The 18,164-nt window shown below is 42.8% G+C and overlaps 1 protein-coding gene and 1 long non-coding RNA gene across 2 annotated transcripts in view; one reads left to right on the top strand and one right to left on the bottom strand.

The window, feature by feature from the left end:
- Positions 1–4,237, bottom strand: part of LOC113603410 (uncharacterized) — a 47,241-nt gene extending 43,004 nt beyond the window's left edge. Inside the window, exons 1-2 of the long non-coding RNA XR_003424992.2 lie at positions 4,114–4,237; positions 2,451–2,543 (exon numbers count right to left, since the gene is read on the bottom strand). This is a non-coding gene — a long non-coding RNA (uncharacterized LOC113603410). The remainder of the gene's footprint in view (positions 1–2,450; positions 2,544–4,113) is intronic.
- A 36-nt stretch (positions 4,238–4,273) lies between these two features.
- CAT (catalase) overlaps positions 4,274–18,164 on the top strand; it is a 35,840-nt gene continuing 21,949 nt past the window's right edge. Inside the window, exons 1-2 of the mRNA XM_015074393.3 lie at positions 4,274–4,463; positions 17,591–17,762. Coding sequence (XP_014929879.1) covers positions 4,398–4,463; positions 17,591–17,762 — 238 coding nt within the window. The 5' untranslated portion in view covers positions 4,274–4,397. The remainder of the gene's footprint in view (positions 4,464–17,590; positions 17,763–18,164) is intronic.

Below are 18,164 nucleotides of genomic sequence, written 5' to 3'. Positions count from 1 at the left end.
AGAATATACTTTGTTTCTTATTTATTTGCCTGTGAGGAAAGTTGGCCTGAAGAATGGAAAGAGCCTTCTATCTGGGTGACAGGTTTAAGCATGTAATGCTTTTGTATCACATGAAATTTGGGCCAAATCAAGTGTTTTGAAAGTTAAAAAAAAAAAAATCAGCTTGTGGGCAAAGGCAGCACTACTTTTGTGGTCCTGCAAATTTCCACTGTGGTCTGTTGGGTGGGTAGGATGTCCCGACTCTGGTCCTTCCCCATCAGCCTCTTCACCCCCTTCCCGAACAACTTCACTTCCTGTGTCCAGGCCAGTGAGGAGAGGGCAGGGAGGGCAGGGAGACCCTCCCCCAGTATTAGCGGACCACGTAAGGAGAAGTCCTTCGTGCCATGGTCTTTTGGGGGCAGGGGGTGGCAGTAATCCTTCAGCTTTCATCTCCCTCAGGGGCAAGGTGGTGGAAAAGCACCCAGGCTCTTCTCTGGGCGTGGGGGAAGGGCTCCAGAGTGCCTGCAGTGCCTCCCCGTCTCTGATGGTGTGTCCAGCGCTCAGACTGTTGTCAACTGTTGTTGTTTGTATGAGCAAAATTATCTTTACTAAACAGATTTAATAGTTGGGAAAAAAAGCAGCACACAACAAATTACACATTCTGTATGATCCGTTATTAATCTCTCTCTCTCTCACACACACAAACACACACACACACACATTGCATACACAAGAGAACATATTGGTGGGAAAGATATCTATTTATTACTACCTGTGGATAATTGTTTATTTTATATACTATTTTGTATTTCCAAGCCCTCGTTAGGAGGCATACATCACTTTTAAAATCAGAAAAAAAAAGTTAGGGTAATAACAAAATCCAAATTCTTATTTCTGTTTCCTTTTTTCAAACACCCAGATAAATAACATGGAACATGTAGCCTGGAAGAGAAAAAGCACATGGCTTTTTTCTCTCAGGATGTTCCCACTATGGCCATTAACAGACCTCACAGGAGGTCTGGGCTACTTCCGCTTAAGTAATTGTTTTATTTATTTATTTATTTATTTATTTATTTATTTATTTATTTAAATGTTTATTTTTGAGAGAGAGAGACAGAGTGTGAGCGGGGGAGGGACAGAGAGAGAGAGAGAGAGAGAGAGAGAGAGAGAGAGAGAGAATCTGAAGCAGGCTCCAGGCTCTGAGCTGTCAGCACAGAGCCTGATGTGGGGCTCAAACGCATGAACTGTGAGATCATGACCTGAGCCGAAGTTGGACACTTAACCGACTGAGCCACCCAGGGGCCCCAAGTAATTGTCCTTATTAGAGCAGAAGTAATGCGTGGAAAAGCAAAATAGGCAAAGTAGAAGGTATGTGCCTATTTTACACGTATAAACCCATATAGAACCATCGTCACTTTCTGCAAATTGGCTTTCCCTCTCCTGTCTGCTCAGGACTAGTCCACAGTGGGTTGAAAACATACACATACCATTCTGTGGTAGTGTTCACTGTCCTTCCCTCCCAGGGCATTCTGGGTTGTGACACATCTCTTCTCTTTTACACTCTTCCTTTTTTCTACCCCTCTCTCTATCCCCAGGTTACTCCACAAGGCTATTGCGAAAAGAATGAAATCAAAATATGTGGAACATTCTCAGTCCCTCAGAGGGTGGGTGGAATTAGAATAGAAATAATTATCTCGGTTTCCATTACTTTTCATGCTGCGCTATATTATATACCCGTCATCCAACAAGACACAGTTCCTCCTCTATTTCAAATCCCGATGAAAGAAAATTTGTCAATAAAGGTTCCTAGTTGAGTGCCCAGACTTTTGTCTTCAACATTTACTGTATGGCCTACTTTGTAAGTTTGGTTTTAGATTTGGTGATATCAGGATTAATAACATTATGTTTTGTGCCAGTATATTTTATTTCACTGGGTTCTGAATAATCAGAGAACAGTATTTTCTAAATAACAATTGTATTCAATACCAATGAAAATATTCACGTGTTTGTATTAATAAAATATAAAAATCTGGGGCCAAATTTGTTTACTGAACCAATCATTTGGGATTACCTAGGAGTCAAATAGATTCAGTTTAATGTATTTTTAAACTAGGGCTGGTTTCGGGGCGCCTTGGTGGTGCAGTCGGTTAAGCGTCCGGCTTCAGCCAGGTCACGATCTCGCGGTCCGTGAGTTCGAGCCCCGTGTCAGGCTCTGGGCTGATGGCTCAGAGCCTGGAGCCTGTTTCCGATTCTGTGTCTCCCTCTCTCTCTGCCCCTCCCCCGTTCATGCTCTGTCTCTCTCTGTCCCAAAAATAAATAAAAAAACGTTGAAAAAAATTTTTTTTAACTAGGGCTGGTTTTTAGGAGTGTTTTCACTTAAACTATAATTAGGTTATAGTTGTAAAGCCAATGAATATAATGCTACCAGTGTAGCTAATATAAATTCATGGCCATTACTTGTAAGCACATACCTTATTTTAATGTACAAGATGTGACATGATCTGAAAGTGTCTTGTCTCTCCATTTCTCTTTCACTGGAAATTCGTTAGGAATCCAAACCAACACTAAAGGAAACACAGAGAAAAAAAATAAACAGGACAATGTTCATGTAGAGATCAAGGGTTAACACATGACTCCAGGCCTCTTTTCATTTACTTGGTTGAAATTTATCTTAGTCAACACAGAAAATGATTAGTTTGATCTTTTCAACATTTATTTATTCAACAAGCCATGAGCCCAGGAGATGAATGGGGCTAGAATCCTGGCTCTATCCTTTAATAGTTGTGTAATCTTGGACAAGTTACTTATTTAACCTCTCCATGCCTCAGTCTCCTAAACTGTAAAATGAGGATAATATTAGTACCTAACTCATAGGGTTGTTGGGAGGGTGAAGTAAGCAGGTGCACACAAAAATCTTAGAAGACTCCTTGGCATGGAGTAAGTACTCAATAAATTCTAGGTGTGCAGAATACAACACGGAGCAAGATGTGGCCCCTGCCCTCATGGAGTTTATACTCTGGTGGCAGTAGGAATGAAGTGGGTAGCAAAAGACACCACACAAATCACACAGCTAATAGCATCTTTGCAGTTGTGTTAGGTGTAATGAAGGAAAAATAACGGGGCACTGAAGATCAATTTTGGGAGCTGCTCTTTCAAAGAACTGCAAAAGTTAAACTTGTAGGACTGAGATTCTTGATATCATACTTTTGTAAAATCAAGAACACCTGAAAGTTCCACTATCCTATATCTACCCATTATATGTAGCTTTATTGAAAAATATCAAATGTAAAAGTTGAGCACCCTGAATTTGAAGATCGTATGCATCAAGGTAATATTTAAAGAGAAATCGTAGCACCTGAAGGGGGAAAATCATTCAATCCATTTGATAACACTGACAAATTAGTCAATAACTCAAGATTTAATTTTCCAATATGGCTCTTTAAAGACATAGAATTCTAAAATTCTTAGAGTTTTTCAAAATTCTTATTCTTAGAAAGGCAGGATAGCATAGTGGATCAGGACCCAGGCCCCCAAGGATCTAGGTTCTGACATTTTGCTGGCTTTTAAGCTCCATTAGGTAAGTTCCTCCACCTCTCTTAAGCCTCAGATTCGTCATATTTCAAGCGGGGGATAATAAAACTTTCATCACGAGATTGAAAAATTAAACGATATAGTCTGGCAAACATCTAGCAGCATCTGGCACACAGCAGATAGTCCAAAACGGGGAACTTCTAAGCCGAAAGGGAACCTAAAAGGCTGAACTTCCTTCCTAAGGATTTTAGACCATGAAGACCCTTAAGAACTTGTCAATGTTTCATTTTTTTCCGTGGAAATAGTCTGTGATCTAGGAAAACTAACGTGACATTTGAGAAGATTACTGGAATTCATCCCAGGATTTCTGACTTATTAAAATGAGCTGAGATCGTGTTTACGCCTCAAAGCCCCACCCCGCGGCGCCTAAGCGTTTCCTCAGCAAAACAGGCAGGCCACCAACCTTCGCTTCGCGTGGCAGCCTGAAGGATGCTGATAACCGGGGGGCAAGATTGAGGGCCCCCTAAACGGGACCCAGCCCCGGGTTCACAAATCCCGCCGTTTGGGGGGCGGAAGGGCGGGGCTCCCCCGCTTTTCACACACCTCTCCGGCCTTTCCCAGCCCCCGGGTTGCGGCTGCCTCCCGGAGGCCCAGCGCCTGGCCCCTCTTCTCCCGCCCATATTTGGCTTCCAATCCCATCCTGCCTGGCGCTCGAGCGGCCAATCAGGAGGCGGCCCTCCCTCGGGGGACGGGGCGAGGGGCGGAGCTGAGTGGCGGAGCCTGCGGTCGCCTACTTCAGTGGAGCGGCGGTAGACTGGTTCTCCAGCGGAGGGTGGAGACGCGTCGCCGAGGCTGCCAGCAACGTTCTGCGAAGCCAGTCGGACACCATGGCGGACAGCCGGGATCCAGCCAGCGACCAGATGAAGCTCTGGAAGGAGCAGCGGGCCTCGCAGGTATACCCTGCGTCCCTCGAGCCGGCCTGAATGTTTGCGCAGAGAGCTGGGCGTGGGCAAGTAACGGCCCGGCTTCTCCAGCGCTGCGGTGTGGAGAGGGGCAGTACCACTGATCACGGGCCGGGGTGGGCGCTGCTTGGGCGCTGCTTTCCTGTTTCGAAGGACTGTTCCATTCGTGGGGAGAAGGGGAGAGGTTTCTGGGGCTGGGGACACGCCTGCAGGATTTGTCGTCGGCCGCAGGGCGTGAGTGATTGGCTCCAATTTTTGCAATTCTGCCAGCTGGGACAGAGGTCGCAGCTTGAGGGAGGAATGAAGGCTCATGGGGAAAGAGGCAGAGAGCCGCAGCAAGAAAGGAAGTGGGGGCGGGGGGGGGGGGAGTGGGAACGGGGCTCCAGCCTTGACCTTGATCTGGCAATAACTACAAGCTTCCATATTTGACGTGGGGGCAGGGATCGTGTTTTATCATCTCGATGTCCCCAACACTGCTCACGATACCAGATACTCAGTACGCACTGCATTGAACGACTAAACACTCCTAACATCCATTATTCCATTTGCATTTAAAAAAACACCATGCCTAACTTTGTAGAGCTAGAAGCGACAGTAGGGATTAATGGCGTTTATTCACACGTATTCTTTGAGAGCCTGCGTAATCACTGAGCCGAGACAAGGTGTACAAATGCCAGTGAGGCAAGAACTGTAGCATTGAGAAGCTCAAAGTCTAGTCAGGGAGACAACACAGATAAACAAATGATTAACATACAGGGAGCATGGTGAGGACTCTAATATAGGTTATCTGTAAAGTGTAAAGGGAATGACCGGACTTGGCTGGAAAATTTCCCAAAGCACGTGACATCTGAACAAGAGCTGTAACGATGAGAAGGCTTTCAGCTCAGTGGTGGTGGGTGAGGCATTCCTGGCCTGTATTCACAGGCGCAGTCTTAAAGAGCATCTTTGAGCAGGTTGGATCAGTTGAGAGTGCATCTGATCCGAGTCTTGTCATATTGGCCCACAGAGTCTGAGGGACTTGCCTAGTTCGCATGGCAATTGGTTAATGGCAGAGGAGGAGAGCCATGCTTTTTTCTCATCTTAATGCTCTTTCTCAAAAATAGGTTAGTATTTATGAACTGGGGTATTAATGCTAAGTGTCCATGGGTTGCTTTATTGTTCCCTGCTCTTGAGAAGGCTGTCTGTCATTCTCCTCTAAGGGCCTGGAACATCTCTCTTCTCATTTTGTCCTTTATTATATGCCAGGAGGGTAGTTCGGTTTTTTATGAGTTCCTGAAGTGAACCAGAGGGACTTAGAGTCTAATTAAGGACAGGCAGCTAGTGGCAGAGTCAAGTTTAGAACGTAGCTGGTGGGGCCAGGATTCCCTCCATATCCAGTGGTCACTAAATCCTGGTTCACGCTGAAGTTTTCATGATACTCTGTGAATTGAGAAAAATATGGACTATGTAGTGAGTTTTTCATAAGGCACAATTTATTCATTTTTAAAGGACCCCCCACCCCCCTTTTTTTCTGAGACTAGCTTACCTCTTCATTTGGAGAATCAGTAACTGTTGTTAAGTCATTAAGACCCTACTGGTGATTTTCTCTACATGGTTGCCTATGTGTGAAACATCTGGCTCACAAAAGCACATCCATGATCGGAGGACTCATAGTCGAAATAGTGCTGTCTCCTCTGCCTGTGGTATGTCCATGCGCTGTGTATGTGGTCCTGATTGGCAGTCACTTCGATGTCTTGTTGCCCTTCACTCTTAGCTGCTCTGAGTGAAAACTACTTATTTCTTTGAGGTGATCCCCTCTCCTGATCCTCCAAAAGGAATTTCGCATAGGGAGCCTTTACAACTTTCCAGTGCTTTTTGTGGAAAATTTCAAACAGAGCAGTTGAAAGAATTGTGCAGTGTATACTTATGTATTCACCACATTTTGCTACGTATCTTTTATTGTGTTATTCTATCTGTCCATCTCTTTGTTCATCCATTAACCTTCCCCTTTTTGGGGATACGTTTCAGATTAGATTTTAGACATCAGTAGACTTTACCCCTAAACACTAAGCCTGCAAATGAACAGAGTTCCGTGTTTGATTGTGTGTTTAAGGTAATACCTATAGTGAAGTGTACAAATATTAAGTGTACCATTCCAATGTATTTCGATAAACATATACACCTGTGAATCCTTTTCCCTCATCAAGACATATAGAAAGTTATTGTCACCCTGGAAAGTTCCTTCATGCTGCTTTCCTAGTGATTTATTGCATCCCCTGCAATCTTGCCCCATGCAACCACTGTTTTGACTTTTTTTTTTTAACCATTGGCTTATGTACTTTTTTGTGTTAACACTTCTTTCGTACAGCAAAAATGTTTTAAGATTTAAAAAAAAATGTTTTAAGAGTCATTCATGTTGTTGCATGTATCAGTAGTTTGCTGTTTTTATTACTGAGTAGTATTCCACTAGATGAATACACATCACCATTTGTTTATCCCATTGCTGGACATGTGAGCTATTTCCAGTGTTGGGATGTTATAAGTAAAGCTACCTTGAGAAGTCTCATACAAGTATTTTTGTGCACATATGCTTTCATTTCTCTTAGGAAATACCTAGCAGTAGAACTGCTGGGTGATGGGGTAAGTGAATATTTTGTGAGAAACTGCTAAGCCTTTTTTTCCGAAGTGTTTGTACCATTTTACACTTCCATCAGCAGTGTGTGAGAGTTCCAGTTGCTCTACATCCTGCCAACATTGGCGTTACCAGCTTTTTAATTTCAGCCATCGTTGGGGGTAGGAAATGATGTCTCTGTGGTTGTAATTTGCATTGTTCTGATGACGAAAGATAGCTGTCTTTTCATGTGCTTAGTGACCATTGATATGTGTTCTTTTGACATACCTGTTCAAATCTTTTGTCCTTTAAAAATTAGTTTTTAATTGTTGATTCATAGCTCATATTTTAAATCATACGCAAGCTAAGTACTGCAATAATCTCCAAATCTCTAATGGTATAAACACATTAGAGATTTCTTTCTCTCTTACCTGATGAGCTAAAGTGGTTTGAGGTTGAAGAGATGGGGTGAGTACTCTACTGCCATAGTTATTGAATGTTCCAGGCAGAACATTGTTCCCCCTTTGACAATACTTGGCTTTAAAGGTTGCCCTGGGCATCACAGTCCAGCCATGGAAGATTAAGGACACGGAAGAGGGTATGTGGCAAGTTTAGGGACCAGGCTGGAAGTGGTGTAGGTCACTTCTACTCACATTCCATTGGCTGTGGTGCCACACCTGTTACATGACCACAGCTAACAGTGAGGGCACCTGGGAAATGCAGTCTACTTCTGTCCGGGTAGCCAACACTACTATTTATCCGAACCATACATTCCATGTGAAAATCTGGCCATTTCTTATGATGGGGTGATGGGCAAGCAGATATAATCTTTTTTTAGAGATTATGTCATTTTTACATTCTGGCATTAAAATATTCTTTCTGTTAGAAAATTATGATAGTAATGGATAATTGTGTGTGTGTGTGTGTGTGTGTGTGTGTGTGTGTATTTTTTTCTCTCTCCATACTTGGCAAATGCCTCTCTTTAAGTGGGCAGCTCTGTATCAACATCCTCCATTCCATTCCTTGCTTTTTTAGTTTTTTACTAGACTGTGAGAACTTGAAGTTTTGGAACTACTATAGGAAGGCACCCTGTTATCTCCTCCCTCAAGAACCAGTTGCAGAATGCCAAGCTGGGCGTATCCTCCTTTGGAACCAAAGTGTCAACCAATGTGAAAACAGTTTATTGGGAATCTCTCCTTGTAGTCAGATTTTGTTGCTAAAAAGTGAATTAGAAGCTTTGTAAACCTTAATAAGTGGTCACTGAATCAAATGTTATAGGTATGACTTGGATTTTCTTAAAAAATCTTTATTTCAGGGCGCCTGGGTGGCTCAGTTGGTTAAGCGTCCGACTTCGGCTCAGGTCATGGTCTTGCGGTTCGTGGTTCAAACCTGGAGCCTACTCTTGTGTCTTCCTCTCCTTCTGCCCCTCCCCCACTCATATTCTCTCTCTCTCTCTCTCTCTCAGAAATAAACATTAAAAAAATCTTTATTTCTCCTTCTCTCAAAATTCATTGAAGGGAAGGAATTGGTTTTCCAGGTATTCCCAGTCACGTTGGATGAGCTTAAATGGGAACATTCTTGCTCATCAATTAGAATATTCTTCCTTTTGGATACTTAGGCTTAATTAGTAGCTTCTGAGCCCTTTAAAATTGGAGAATTTGAACAGTTCAAGCTTTACCTTAAAAAAAAATTTTTTTTTTTTTTGTTTATTTATTTTTGACAGAGAGAGAGACAGAGCATGAGCAGGGGAGGGGCAGAAAGAGAGGGAGACACAGAATCCGAAGCAGGCTCCAGGCTCTGAGCAGTCAGCACAGAGCCTGACGCAGGTCTTGAACTCACAGACTGCGAGATCATGACCTGGGTCGAAGTCAGATGCTCAACCTACTGAGCCACCCAGGTGCCCCCAAGCTTCACGTTTTTTAAACGGTTCCTTTATTACCTGGGAGAGAGATTGGGTCTTAGTCCATCCATTCCTATCACTGAGTCGGAAGACAGAGCCCATGAGGATTTATGTATCTTTCAGGGTAATTTGATAATACCTACATCGATATTACACTGCCAGCATTTGGGATGGAGAAGGGGTGATTTACAACTCCTTGTGCACTTGTGCTTTTTTTTCTTTTGGGAATTACATAGGAGTGAGATGGCAGGGTCATTGTGTGGCAGTGAAAGAGACATGAGGAGTGGAATCAAAATTTCTAAGCTTTCATTTGTTTAGCCAGCATGTAGACCACTCTATATTTTTCTCCAGGTAAGAAAAGAGTGGCTGATAGCAAAAGGTAAAACAAGCAGATCTTTAGTTTTGTTTATTTTATTCTTGGTTTTGTTCTTTATTTTCCTCCCGAGTATTGTGACTGCTATGGTTTCTAATAAAAAGAGTCAAGGAATCATTTACATTTGTGGATCAATTATCCTTCACTTTTTGAGCCTTTTGTTACCATTTCCTCTTATTCCCTACTGTTTCGAAAGATTAAAGGACTAGGCCAGTTCTTAGTGCTCCCGTACTTATGTTAGACAGTTACCGAGGCAGAGAAAAACCTTTTGCAATAGCTATTATTTTGTGTATTTTAAAGGTTTTATTATCGATAGGATTATTCTAAATGTTTGCTAATGATTGAAAATCAATAGCAATATTTTGACCATTTCTTAATGGAGACGTTAACAACTCACCAAGAAGAGAGAAAAAAACCATTAGCAACTATCATGACCCTTTTGCTATTACACATACTAATATGAAACAGCAAACAGCCTTGCTTGGAAAACAGACATGTCTCGTTGGGGCGGAGAAGGAGGTGTGTTCAGTGTGTGTGCGCGCGCGCGCGCAGAGATCCAGCCATGTGACCTTTAAGTCTGACGTTTATCTCCCTTGTAAAAGGCAACTTTGTTTCATTTCTTCTTGAATTAAAACTACCCATTAGTTCTCTTTCCTGGGATCCTTGGAATCACTTTTTATTTTCTTTTGTCGTTTGTTCCTCCTCCCTTCCCCCACTCAGTTCAACTCGTGGACAGGCAGTTCTTGTTGTGCCTGATAGATCTTACTGTTCCTTGCTCAGGGCATTGTTAGTCTGAGGCCATAAAGGTTGCAGATGTGGTAGCAACGCACTGCTGAAATGGCCTGTTCAGAAGCTTTCAGATACTTTGTTTAGTACCAACAGGATCCCTTTGTGTTCTTTGTTAAGAACACAGTTGGGATATTGTAATAACATTGTAGGGTGACAGAGCCACACTTACCAAGGTGAGCATTGAGTAATGTATAGAATTATGGAATCAATATGTTGTAGATGTATGTTAATTATACTTAAAAAAAACAGCTTGATTTTTTTTCTTACCCTTTTTGGATTTCACTTTTTCCATGATACGTTATTTAAATTTTTTTTTTGAGTGGCAACAGCCTAGGTGGAGGATATAGGATAACTTAGACAATAGTAAAATAAAATGAAAATCGGTCTTGCTTCTTGAACTCAGAATGACCAACTGGCATTGACTTTATACCATGGTGGCTTGACCATGATGAAGTCAGCTTGCAAAACAAAGTGTATCCCAGTGATGAAGTCCCCACGCCTAGCCCAGAAAGCATAGCTTTCAGTCATGAAGGCTATCAGAAACATTTCCTAGTGCTATCAATTCACGTATTTTATGCTTGTGAATCACCCTGGTGTGATATGGCATTAAGGGGGGCACCTTCTGATGTTTGGAATGTTTTAAGGTTAATTAAAAAAAAAAAAAAGGCCTATAAGGCTGAGTCAGAAATTTAGGATTAAATAGCCTACATGGTAGTTAGGGTTTTCCACATTTTCTGGTGACGATAAGCCCTCTCTGGGCAGGAGCCAGCATTAACCATCTGGCTGGTTGCCTCGTGTGTGTTTTGTGTACAGGGCTGAGCTCTGCTCTTTGTCTTGACCAAATGGTTTAGGGTGGCAGACGGATTCAATCCGGAGTGTGGTCAGAATGAGCACCCATGTGTTAGGGTGACTGATGCAGCCCTCCCTTTCTCTTCCTTCAACTTCTTCCTTATTTCTTTTATCAGACACTTCTCTTTGATTCTTGATTTAAGAAAACTCTGAAACTTTATATTGCGGAAGATTTCAAACCAGAACTGAAGTAGAGAGGATTGTGTAATAAGTCTCCCAAGTGCCTGTGTCTCCAAAAGATAAGGACTCTTTAAGAATACCATTGTTGCATCTAGAAAAATGAGTAGTAATCTCTTACTGTCCTCAGCCAGTCAGTGTGTTCACTTACCTTGATTGTGCAGAAGAGAGTTTACCTATATACCAGAGAAGACGGTCTCTAGAAAGGCCTACCTGCAAGGGTGGCCCTGGGCTGCAGTCTGGAAGTTGGATTTCAGAACAGCTCCCCCCACCTGAACTGATAAGAGTGGCTGACCATGCCAAAGGGTGCAAACAATGTGGTTTATGTACCGAACACCTGCTTTCCTTCTGGGAGCCAGGGGGCACCTCCATGATCAGCTCCTTATGTAAATCCCTGGGCACTGAGTCTCTCATGAGCTTTCCCACTAGACAGCATTTCACATGTGTTGCTACAATTCGCTGGGGGATTAAGCGTGTCCCATGTGACTCCCCTGGGAGAGGACTCTGGAAGCTTGCGCTAGTTTCCTCCGGACTTCACTCCATTGTGCCTTTTCTCCTTGCTAGGGTTTTGCTTTGTATTAAAATGCTATAAAAATTATAGCCCGAGTATGACTAGCTGCGACCCCTCCTTGGGAGTCACCTAGAGGTGGGTGGTCTTTGGGGACCCTTGACATGTCTGTCTGTCTCTTTTAGAATGCTTTGTTCAGAATAAGGTTAACACGTTGCATTAATTGGTATGTCTTTTAAGCTCCTCTTTATCTTCTGGTGGTTGTAAACAGTTTATGGTGGTTTAATGAAGCAGTGAAGGGTCAAGCTTTACAGTCAGATAGGAGTCAGATTATGGTCTGACTGCTTGTGGGCAGGTTACTTCACCTCCCTCCCCCATGGTTTCCCCATTTTAAAAATGGGATAATAATTCTCCCCACCTTGAAGGCTTGTTGAGGATTCATTTATGTAATATATATGTGTAAATTAATGTATGTTGATTACCTAGCACATAGAATGTCTACAGGACATGTGAGCTGTGTTGTTTAAAGAAATGTTATAGTGGTGTGGTTAAAAGTTTGGGTTCTTGAGCCAGTTTGCTTGGGTTTAAATTCTGATTCTGACCTTTTCTAGGTGGGTGACTTGGAGGGAGTTGCATAACTTCTCTGTGCCTCAGTTTCCTTTATTGTATGATGGGAATTATAATAGTCCTTAATTAAGAGAGCTTGTGATAACCCAGGTCGAGTTTAGAACAATGCCTGCTTAGTAAGCTGTTATTACTGTTGTTCTGCGGTTTGAGAATGTCTAATGAGAATGTCTAATGAGAATGAGAATGTCTAATGTCACATGTACATTCCATACCCAAGCCGAAACAAGGAGTCAGTGGGATGAGTAAGTTCCAAGTGTGAATTGGAGACTGTGGCTTGGGAATTTTGGCCAAGAGAGCTTGCTGAGATTTTAATTTACTCCTTGCATGTAGGCAATGAAGATTACCAGGCCTCCCCCTGGGAGAGCAGGATGTGTGCTGAAGGATGTGTGCTGCCTGTGGCCATTGGTTTCTAAAGGGGAAAGGAGTGGGGTCCCTGTGCAGGCCTGGATTCTTTTCCCAAACTGCCCACTCAGGGAAGTCTCTCCCCTTCCATGGAATGGACCAGGAGGCTTGGAGCACTCTGCTATCTCTCCCACTTCCCCAGAGAAATTTGAGGGCCAAGACAGTCTTCGGTCTTCTGCACATGGGTCTGCACATTGTAGGTACTTGATGAGCCTTTGTTGAATAAATGTAGTGTTTTAAGCAATAGTTTTCTAGAAAATATCAGGCATATTCTGTGTTGGACTCTGAGAATGCGAAGCTGTGTCATTATGACTCCTTTGGGGCTGAAAGTGAGGGAGTGACTGTATTACCAGTCTTTATCTATTAAAAAACAGGAGAATGATATTTAGTGAGTTCTTGGGCCTTCTGTGAGCCGAGGGCACTAATAAGCGGAAACTACATCAATAAAATATTTTATCAGAGAAAGCCAACCTTACTCCTCCCAGGAAAATTTCTTCATTCATAGCTTAACTCCAGCCAAAAGATACAAAGAGCAAAGCCAAAACGGAATTTTACTTTGAGTCCCTACTTTTAATCATGGTGTCAGTTTTTAGCCAAGCCAAAGTACTTCTTTACCAGTTTCTGCAGCGGTTTTCATAACATTTGTCTGAAGGTGTTTGATCAGAATTTGAAGTTATGAATTCAAATATTTCTTGTTTATTTCAGGGAGGGGAGACGCAGGGGGAGAGGTAAACTATTGTTGCTTCCTCCTCCTACTTAGGGATAATCTTTCTTGGCCATTTTGGATTGGCCCATAGTTTAATTTAGTCACACGTTGAATCCACAAGCATTTTTTTGTGTACTTGTTGATAACAGCATCGTGTCAGGTATCAGGGATATAGATGTAAAACAAGTATACTCTCTAGAGAGGAAAAACAGTGAAGCAGACCGGCAGTTATAAGGATTTTGTTCAGCGGGGTACAAGAAGATGCCCTTGGCCCAGCTCAAGGGATGGTGTAGGGGTGAGAGCAGGAAGAGTGGTTCAGGAGAAGCGTGTATGAATATTAGGAATAATTGGCAGCCAGAAGGATGTAAACACCTGAACAGGTACAAAAGCTGCTTTTCCTGAGAGAGAGAGAGCTCTTAGAATTATCCAGCAATTAAAAGCTTTTCTGTCATTAAAATTTCTAGTTCTGAAGTGATCTGAGTTTAAAAACAACAACAACAACAACAACAACATGATAATAATAATCAGCAAGTTGGAAGAAATCTCTTTGCCCATCCTGCTTCTTATATGTAACAAGTAAACCTGGGCTCCAACATTGAAATCTGTGTAAAATCAGTCAAAGTCTCTGATCATACATACAGCATCACTCATTACATGGGAATAATAACATGTCTCTCACTGGATTATTGGAGGCTTAAGTGAGGTGACTTATGCAAAGGTAGCTGGGATAAAGCCTTGCATATGGCAGGTGCTCCAGAAATGGTGGTTATAAAGGGAAATTAGGAGTTCTGTACAGTTCTGTCAACTGCATTGATTCTCTGCCTTTCTTGATTAACTTTGGACTGGAAATGGCCACCCTCCATCCCATTAGCAGAGCAAGCTTAGAGCTTAGAGCTCTAAGCTTGTGATGTTGTTTCTGTTTAGTGTGTGTGAAGAAAGCTGTTAAAAATTAGGCCCTTTGATCTATTAGAGCAAGGAAGAGAGGCTGAGTGCTACATTTGTAACTTTGAAACCCAGGTTTCATTTCTTAGCTTGATCGGTGTTGTGGTGGACATTCTTGCACAGGGTGGGAGGGAGGCCAAAACGCGGGAAAATTCCGCCATTCCTGCTTCCAAGTTTCCATGAGTGTGGGCCATCAGGGGAGACCGTCTCATTCTTCAGTTCTTCACTCAGCCATTCATTCATCCACCTTACTATGCATGTACCTCCTCTGGGCATAGTTTTTATTCTTGAGCCTATCACTCTGACCTGGTCCACAGGAGGGGACATGTGATGTGGTTTTATCGCTTCCATGAGTGATGGAGGGATGTACGTGACACTGACCTGTTTACCTTTCCTTTTCCTGAGCTTCTTTGTATCTCCTGTCATGCTTTCCTCCTTTATGCGATGTCCCCTCTATTTATTTATAGTTTTAGATTTCCTTTAGTGCCATGTTTATATGTTGAAAAGAGCACAGGAAGGTGTGGACAAATTATTTGCTCAGATTCTTATTATTTTAATTGTAGTTCACCCCAAAGCTTTAAGTCAGTGGTTCTTAATCCTGGCTTCACTTAGGAATCACCTGGGGAGCTCAAAGCAATCCTGATTCCCAGGCCTCATCCGAACTAATTATATCAGAAATTTCTAGGTGGATGACCCAGCTGTCAGTATGCATTAAAAAGCTCCCCAGGTGGAGCGCCTGGGTGACTTAGTCGGTTGAGTGTCTGACTCTTGGTTTTAGCTCAGGTCATGATCCCATGATCCCAGGGTTGTGGGATCGAGCTCTGCATCAGGCTCTGTGCTAAGCATGGAGCCTGCTTAAGGCTTAAGATTCTCTCCCTCTGCCCCTCTTCTCTGCTCGCACTCACTCTCTCTAAGACAAAAACAAAAACAACAACTTTGCAGGTGATTCCAGTGACAGCCATAGTTGAAAATCAAGGTTTTAGGTTTCAACTAAAGGTGAACTTGTGCAATTTCTTCCTTCCTTTTTCTGATTCATTTTCTACTTTATTTTTTTTTAAGTTTACTTATTTATTTTGAGAGAGAGAGAGAGCGAGAGCATGCGTGAATGGGGGGGGAGGGACAGAGAGAGAGAGGGAGAGAGAGAATCCCAAGCAGGCTCCGTGCTGTCAGCGTAGAGTGGGGCTCGGTACCATGAATGATGAGATCATGACCTGAACACAGATCAAGAGTGAGATGCTTAACCGACTGAGCCACCAAGGTGCCCCTCAGTTTCTACTTTAAATTAATAATAATTATAAAAAGTATACAGTATCCATGTATTAGTACATGTGTATCTTCAAAAGAGAGTGTGGCACGATTGGGTGGTATCTGCTGATTAGACCCTTAAACTTTCTTATGTTTGGGAGAGTTTACAGCTGGATGCGGAAGGGATAGGGTAAGAGAATCTGAATGGATGGCTGCTCATGTGCCATGGTTGTTAGAAAAAGATACCTAAAATGCTTTGCTTTTGTTATCACAGCACGTTCACACAGCCAGTAAAACGTTAGCACGTGTGTGCCTTGTGTGGGGCCCTCATTTGGCATGAACTTAGCATTTTTAATCCATGCATTAACTCTAGGAGGTAGTTGTTTCTTGTCCATTTTACAGGTGAAAAGTTGAGACTCAGAAATAGTAAGTAATATGCTAGTACATACACAGAGCTGGAAGTTGGACCTAGTGCTCACAGTTCCTCCACGGTTCCATGTTGGCCTCTTCCTATTTCCATGTGAATAGAACTCCGGTGGGCAGGGGGGGTATCCTAGTGTGTGTATGAGTCTTGTTTATTAATTCTGCAGATTCCAAGATCTCTCTTATTCAGTGCATTTTCCCAAAGAGCTCATGGTATTTTTATAGTTTTTTAAGTGACCCCTCTCCTCCTCATATCCCCTTGTAGAGAAGAGACAGGTATTGCGTTTATTTTACTACTCAGAGCGGGTGTGTCTCGAGAGCAAAAGTTATCCACTCCATTTCAGGTTTGCGAAAATTCTGTGCATAGTGCTTTCCTGGGCACAGGAAGCTGGTATCGTGGACTTCCATCACTGGACCTTTTTGAGTTGTTCCCCTAGAATGGAGGTGGCTTAGCTCTGCTTCACCCACACATCTCCCCTGGTTTCCCAGAGGCCAGGGGAAGACGTTGGAGAGACATTTGTCTCTGGTCAAGGGCAGAGTGTGTGACCATAAAACAAGATGATGCTACAAGCTGTTCAGGATCACTAATTAAAACATACTGCTGGTCCCGTCCCAGAGAAGGGACAGCTGAGGGGCTTCCAGTGTAACTGATATTGAAGAATTGGGTGGATTAAAATGAATTCTTTTAAAAAAATGTTTTTTTTAATGTTTCTTTTTGAGAGAGACAGAGACAGAATGTGAGTGGCTTAGGGGCAGAGACAGAATCTGAAGCAGGTTCCAGGCTCCGAGCTGTCAGCACAGAGCCTGACGCGGGGCTCGAACTCACTAGCTGTGAGATCATGACCTGAGCTGAAGTCGGACGCTCAATTGACTGAGCCACCCAGGCGCCCCTAAAATGAATTCTTTATTACAGTGAAATAACCTGTCCCATTTCAGGGACCTTTGACATCTTTAGCAAGTTAATACTGTAATCCGTCTTGACCATCAACAGTTTATTTTCAGTGACAATAAAAGCCATTGAATTTTTAGGGTTTTTCTGTTTGTTTGTTTGTTTTGGAATTGAAAAGAGATATTGGAGATAGCTGGTGTATGCTGCTTGAGAGAAATGAGTGCACCATACAGGATGACCCAGTTTCACATCTGTAGCAGTCTTAAAGCATCCGCAAGCATTAGCCAGCATGGCTTCTCCGGAGACCATCTTCCTACTATCACTTGGACATTCAGTGTTGAGCACATATGATCTCTTTAGGGGGGGTCCCCATCTGGGGGTTTCCAGCCCACTGGTGGCTGTATCTAGAGCAGGGGCCGAGCGAGGTGGCAGGCTAGTGAGCCTTCTTTCCACTCTTCAGGGCGGATTTCTTAGCAGATTGGGGTTGAGATTTTTCAAGGGTTTCCAAGACTGGCCTATACATTTCAGGCAATGGCATATCTTGTAGTATTTCAGCAGTTCAGACAGGGAATTTAAAAAGAGCTGGAGCAGAAGGTATAAAAATTGGAAAGCGGTGTGCCCTCTGGCAATGTAAATAATGGTTTGATTGTACTCAGTCTCTGCACACTTTTGTGTTCTTTTGTGTTTGTTCACTTTAGAAACCTGACGTCCTGACCACCGGGGCCGGTAATCCAATCGGAGACAAACTTAATGTTATTACAGCAGGGCCCCGGGGACCTCTTCTTGTTCAGGATGTGGTTTTCACTGATGAAATGGCTCACTTTGACCGGGAAAGAATTCCTGAGAGAGTCGTGCATGCTAAAGGCGCAGGTGAGAGCTATGTTTATTTGTTGTGAAAGGATTGTTTCATAACACCTGGGTTAAAAATTTACCTTTCACAGGGTTTGGGCTTCTTTAATAGAAGCAGCAAATCTCCATTCTTGGGAGAAAGGGAAAAAAATGTCCATCAGGAGAGGAGCTCGTAATTAAATGATGGTTATTTCTCTGGATTGAACGTTCTATGTAAAATGCTTCATTTTACTAAAAACGAAAGTAATCTTCCTTTTCTTCCATTATGCACTTTAGTGAAGAAATAAAAATATGAAAATAGAGACATGGTCATTCTGGAACTGTAGCTAGATTTAGATGGAGCCCTAATTGGCTACATACTGGGAAGAATGGTGCAAGATTGAGGATAGTTGTGTTAGGGTGGTAGATTTCTGGTGATTTTTC

The sequence above is a fragment of the Acinonyx jubatus genome, chromosome D1 (genome assembly GCF_027475565.1).
Source record: "Acinonyx jubatus isolate Ajub_Pintada_27869175 chromosome D1, VMU_Ajub_asm_v1.0, whole genome shotgun sequence".
NCBI classification, from domain to species: domain Eukaryota; kingdom Metazoa; phylum Chordata; class Mammalia; order Carnivora; family Felidae; genus Acinonyx; species Acinonyx jubatus.
Note: the sequence above shows the minus strand (reverse complement) of the source record. Positions and strands in the feature narration are given on the sequence as shown.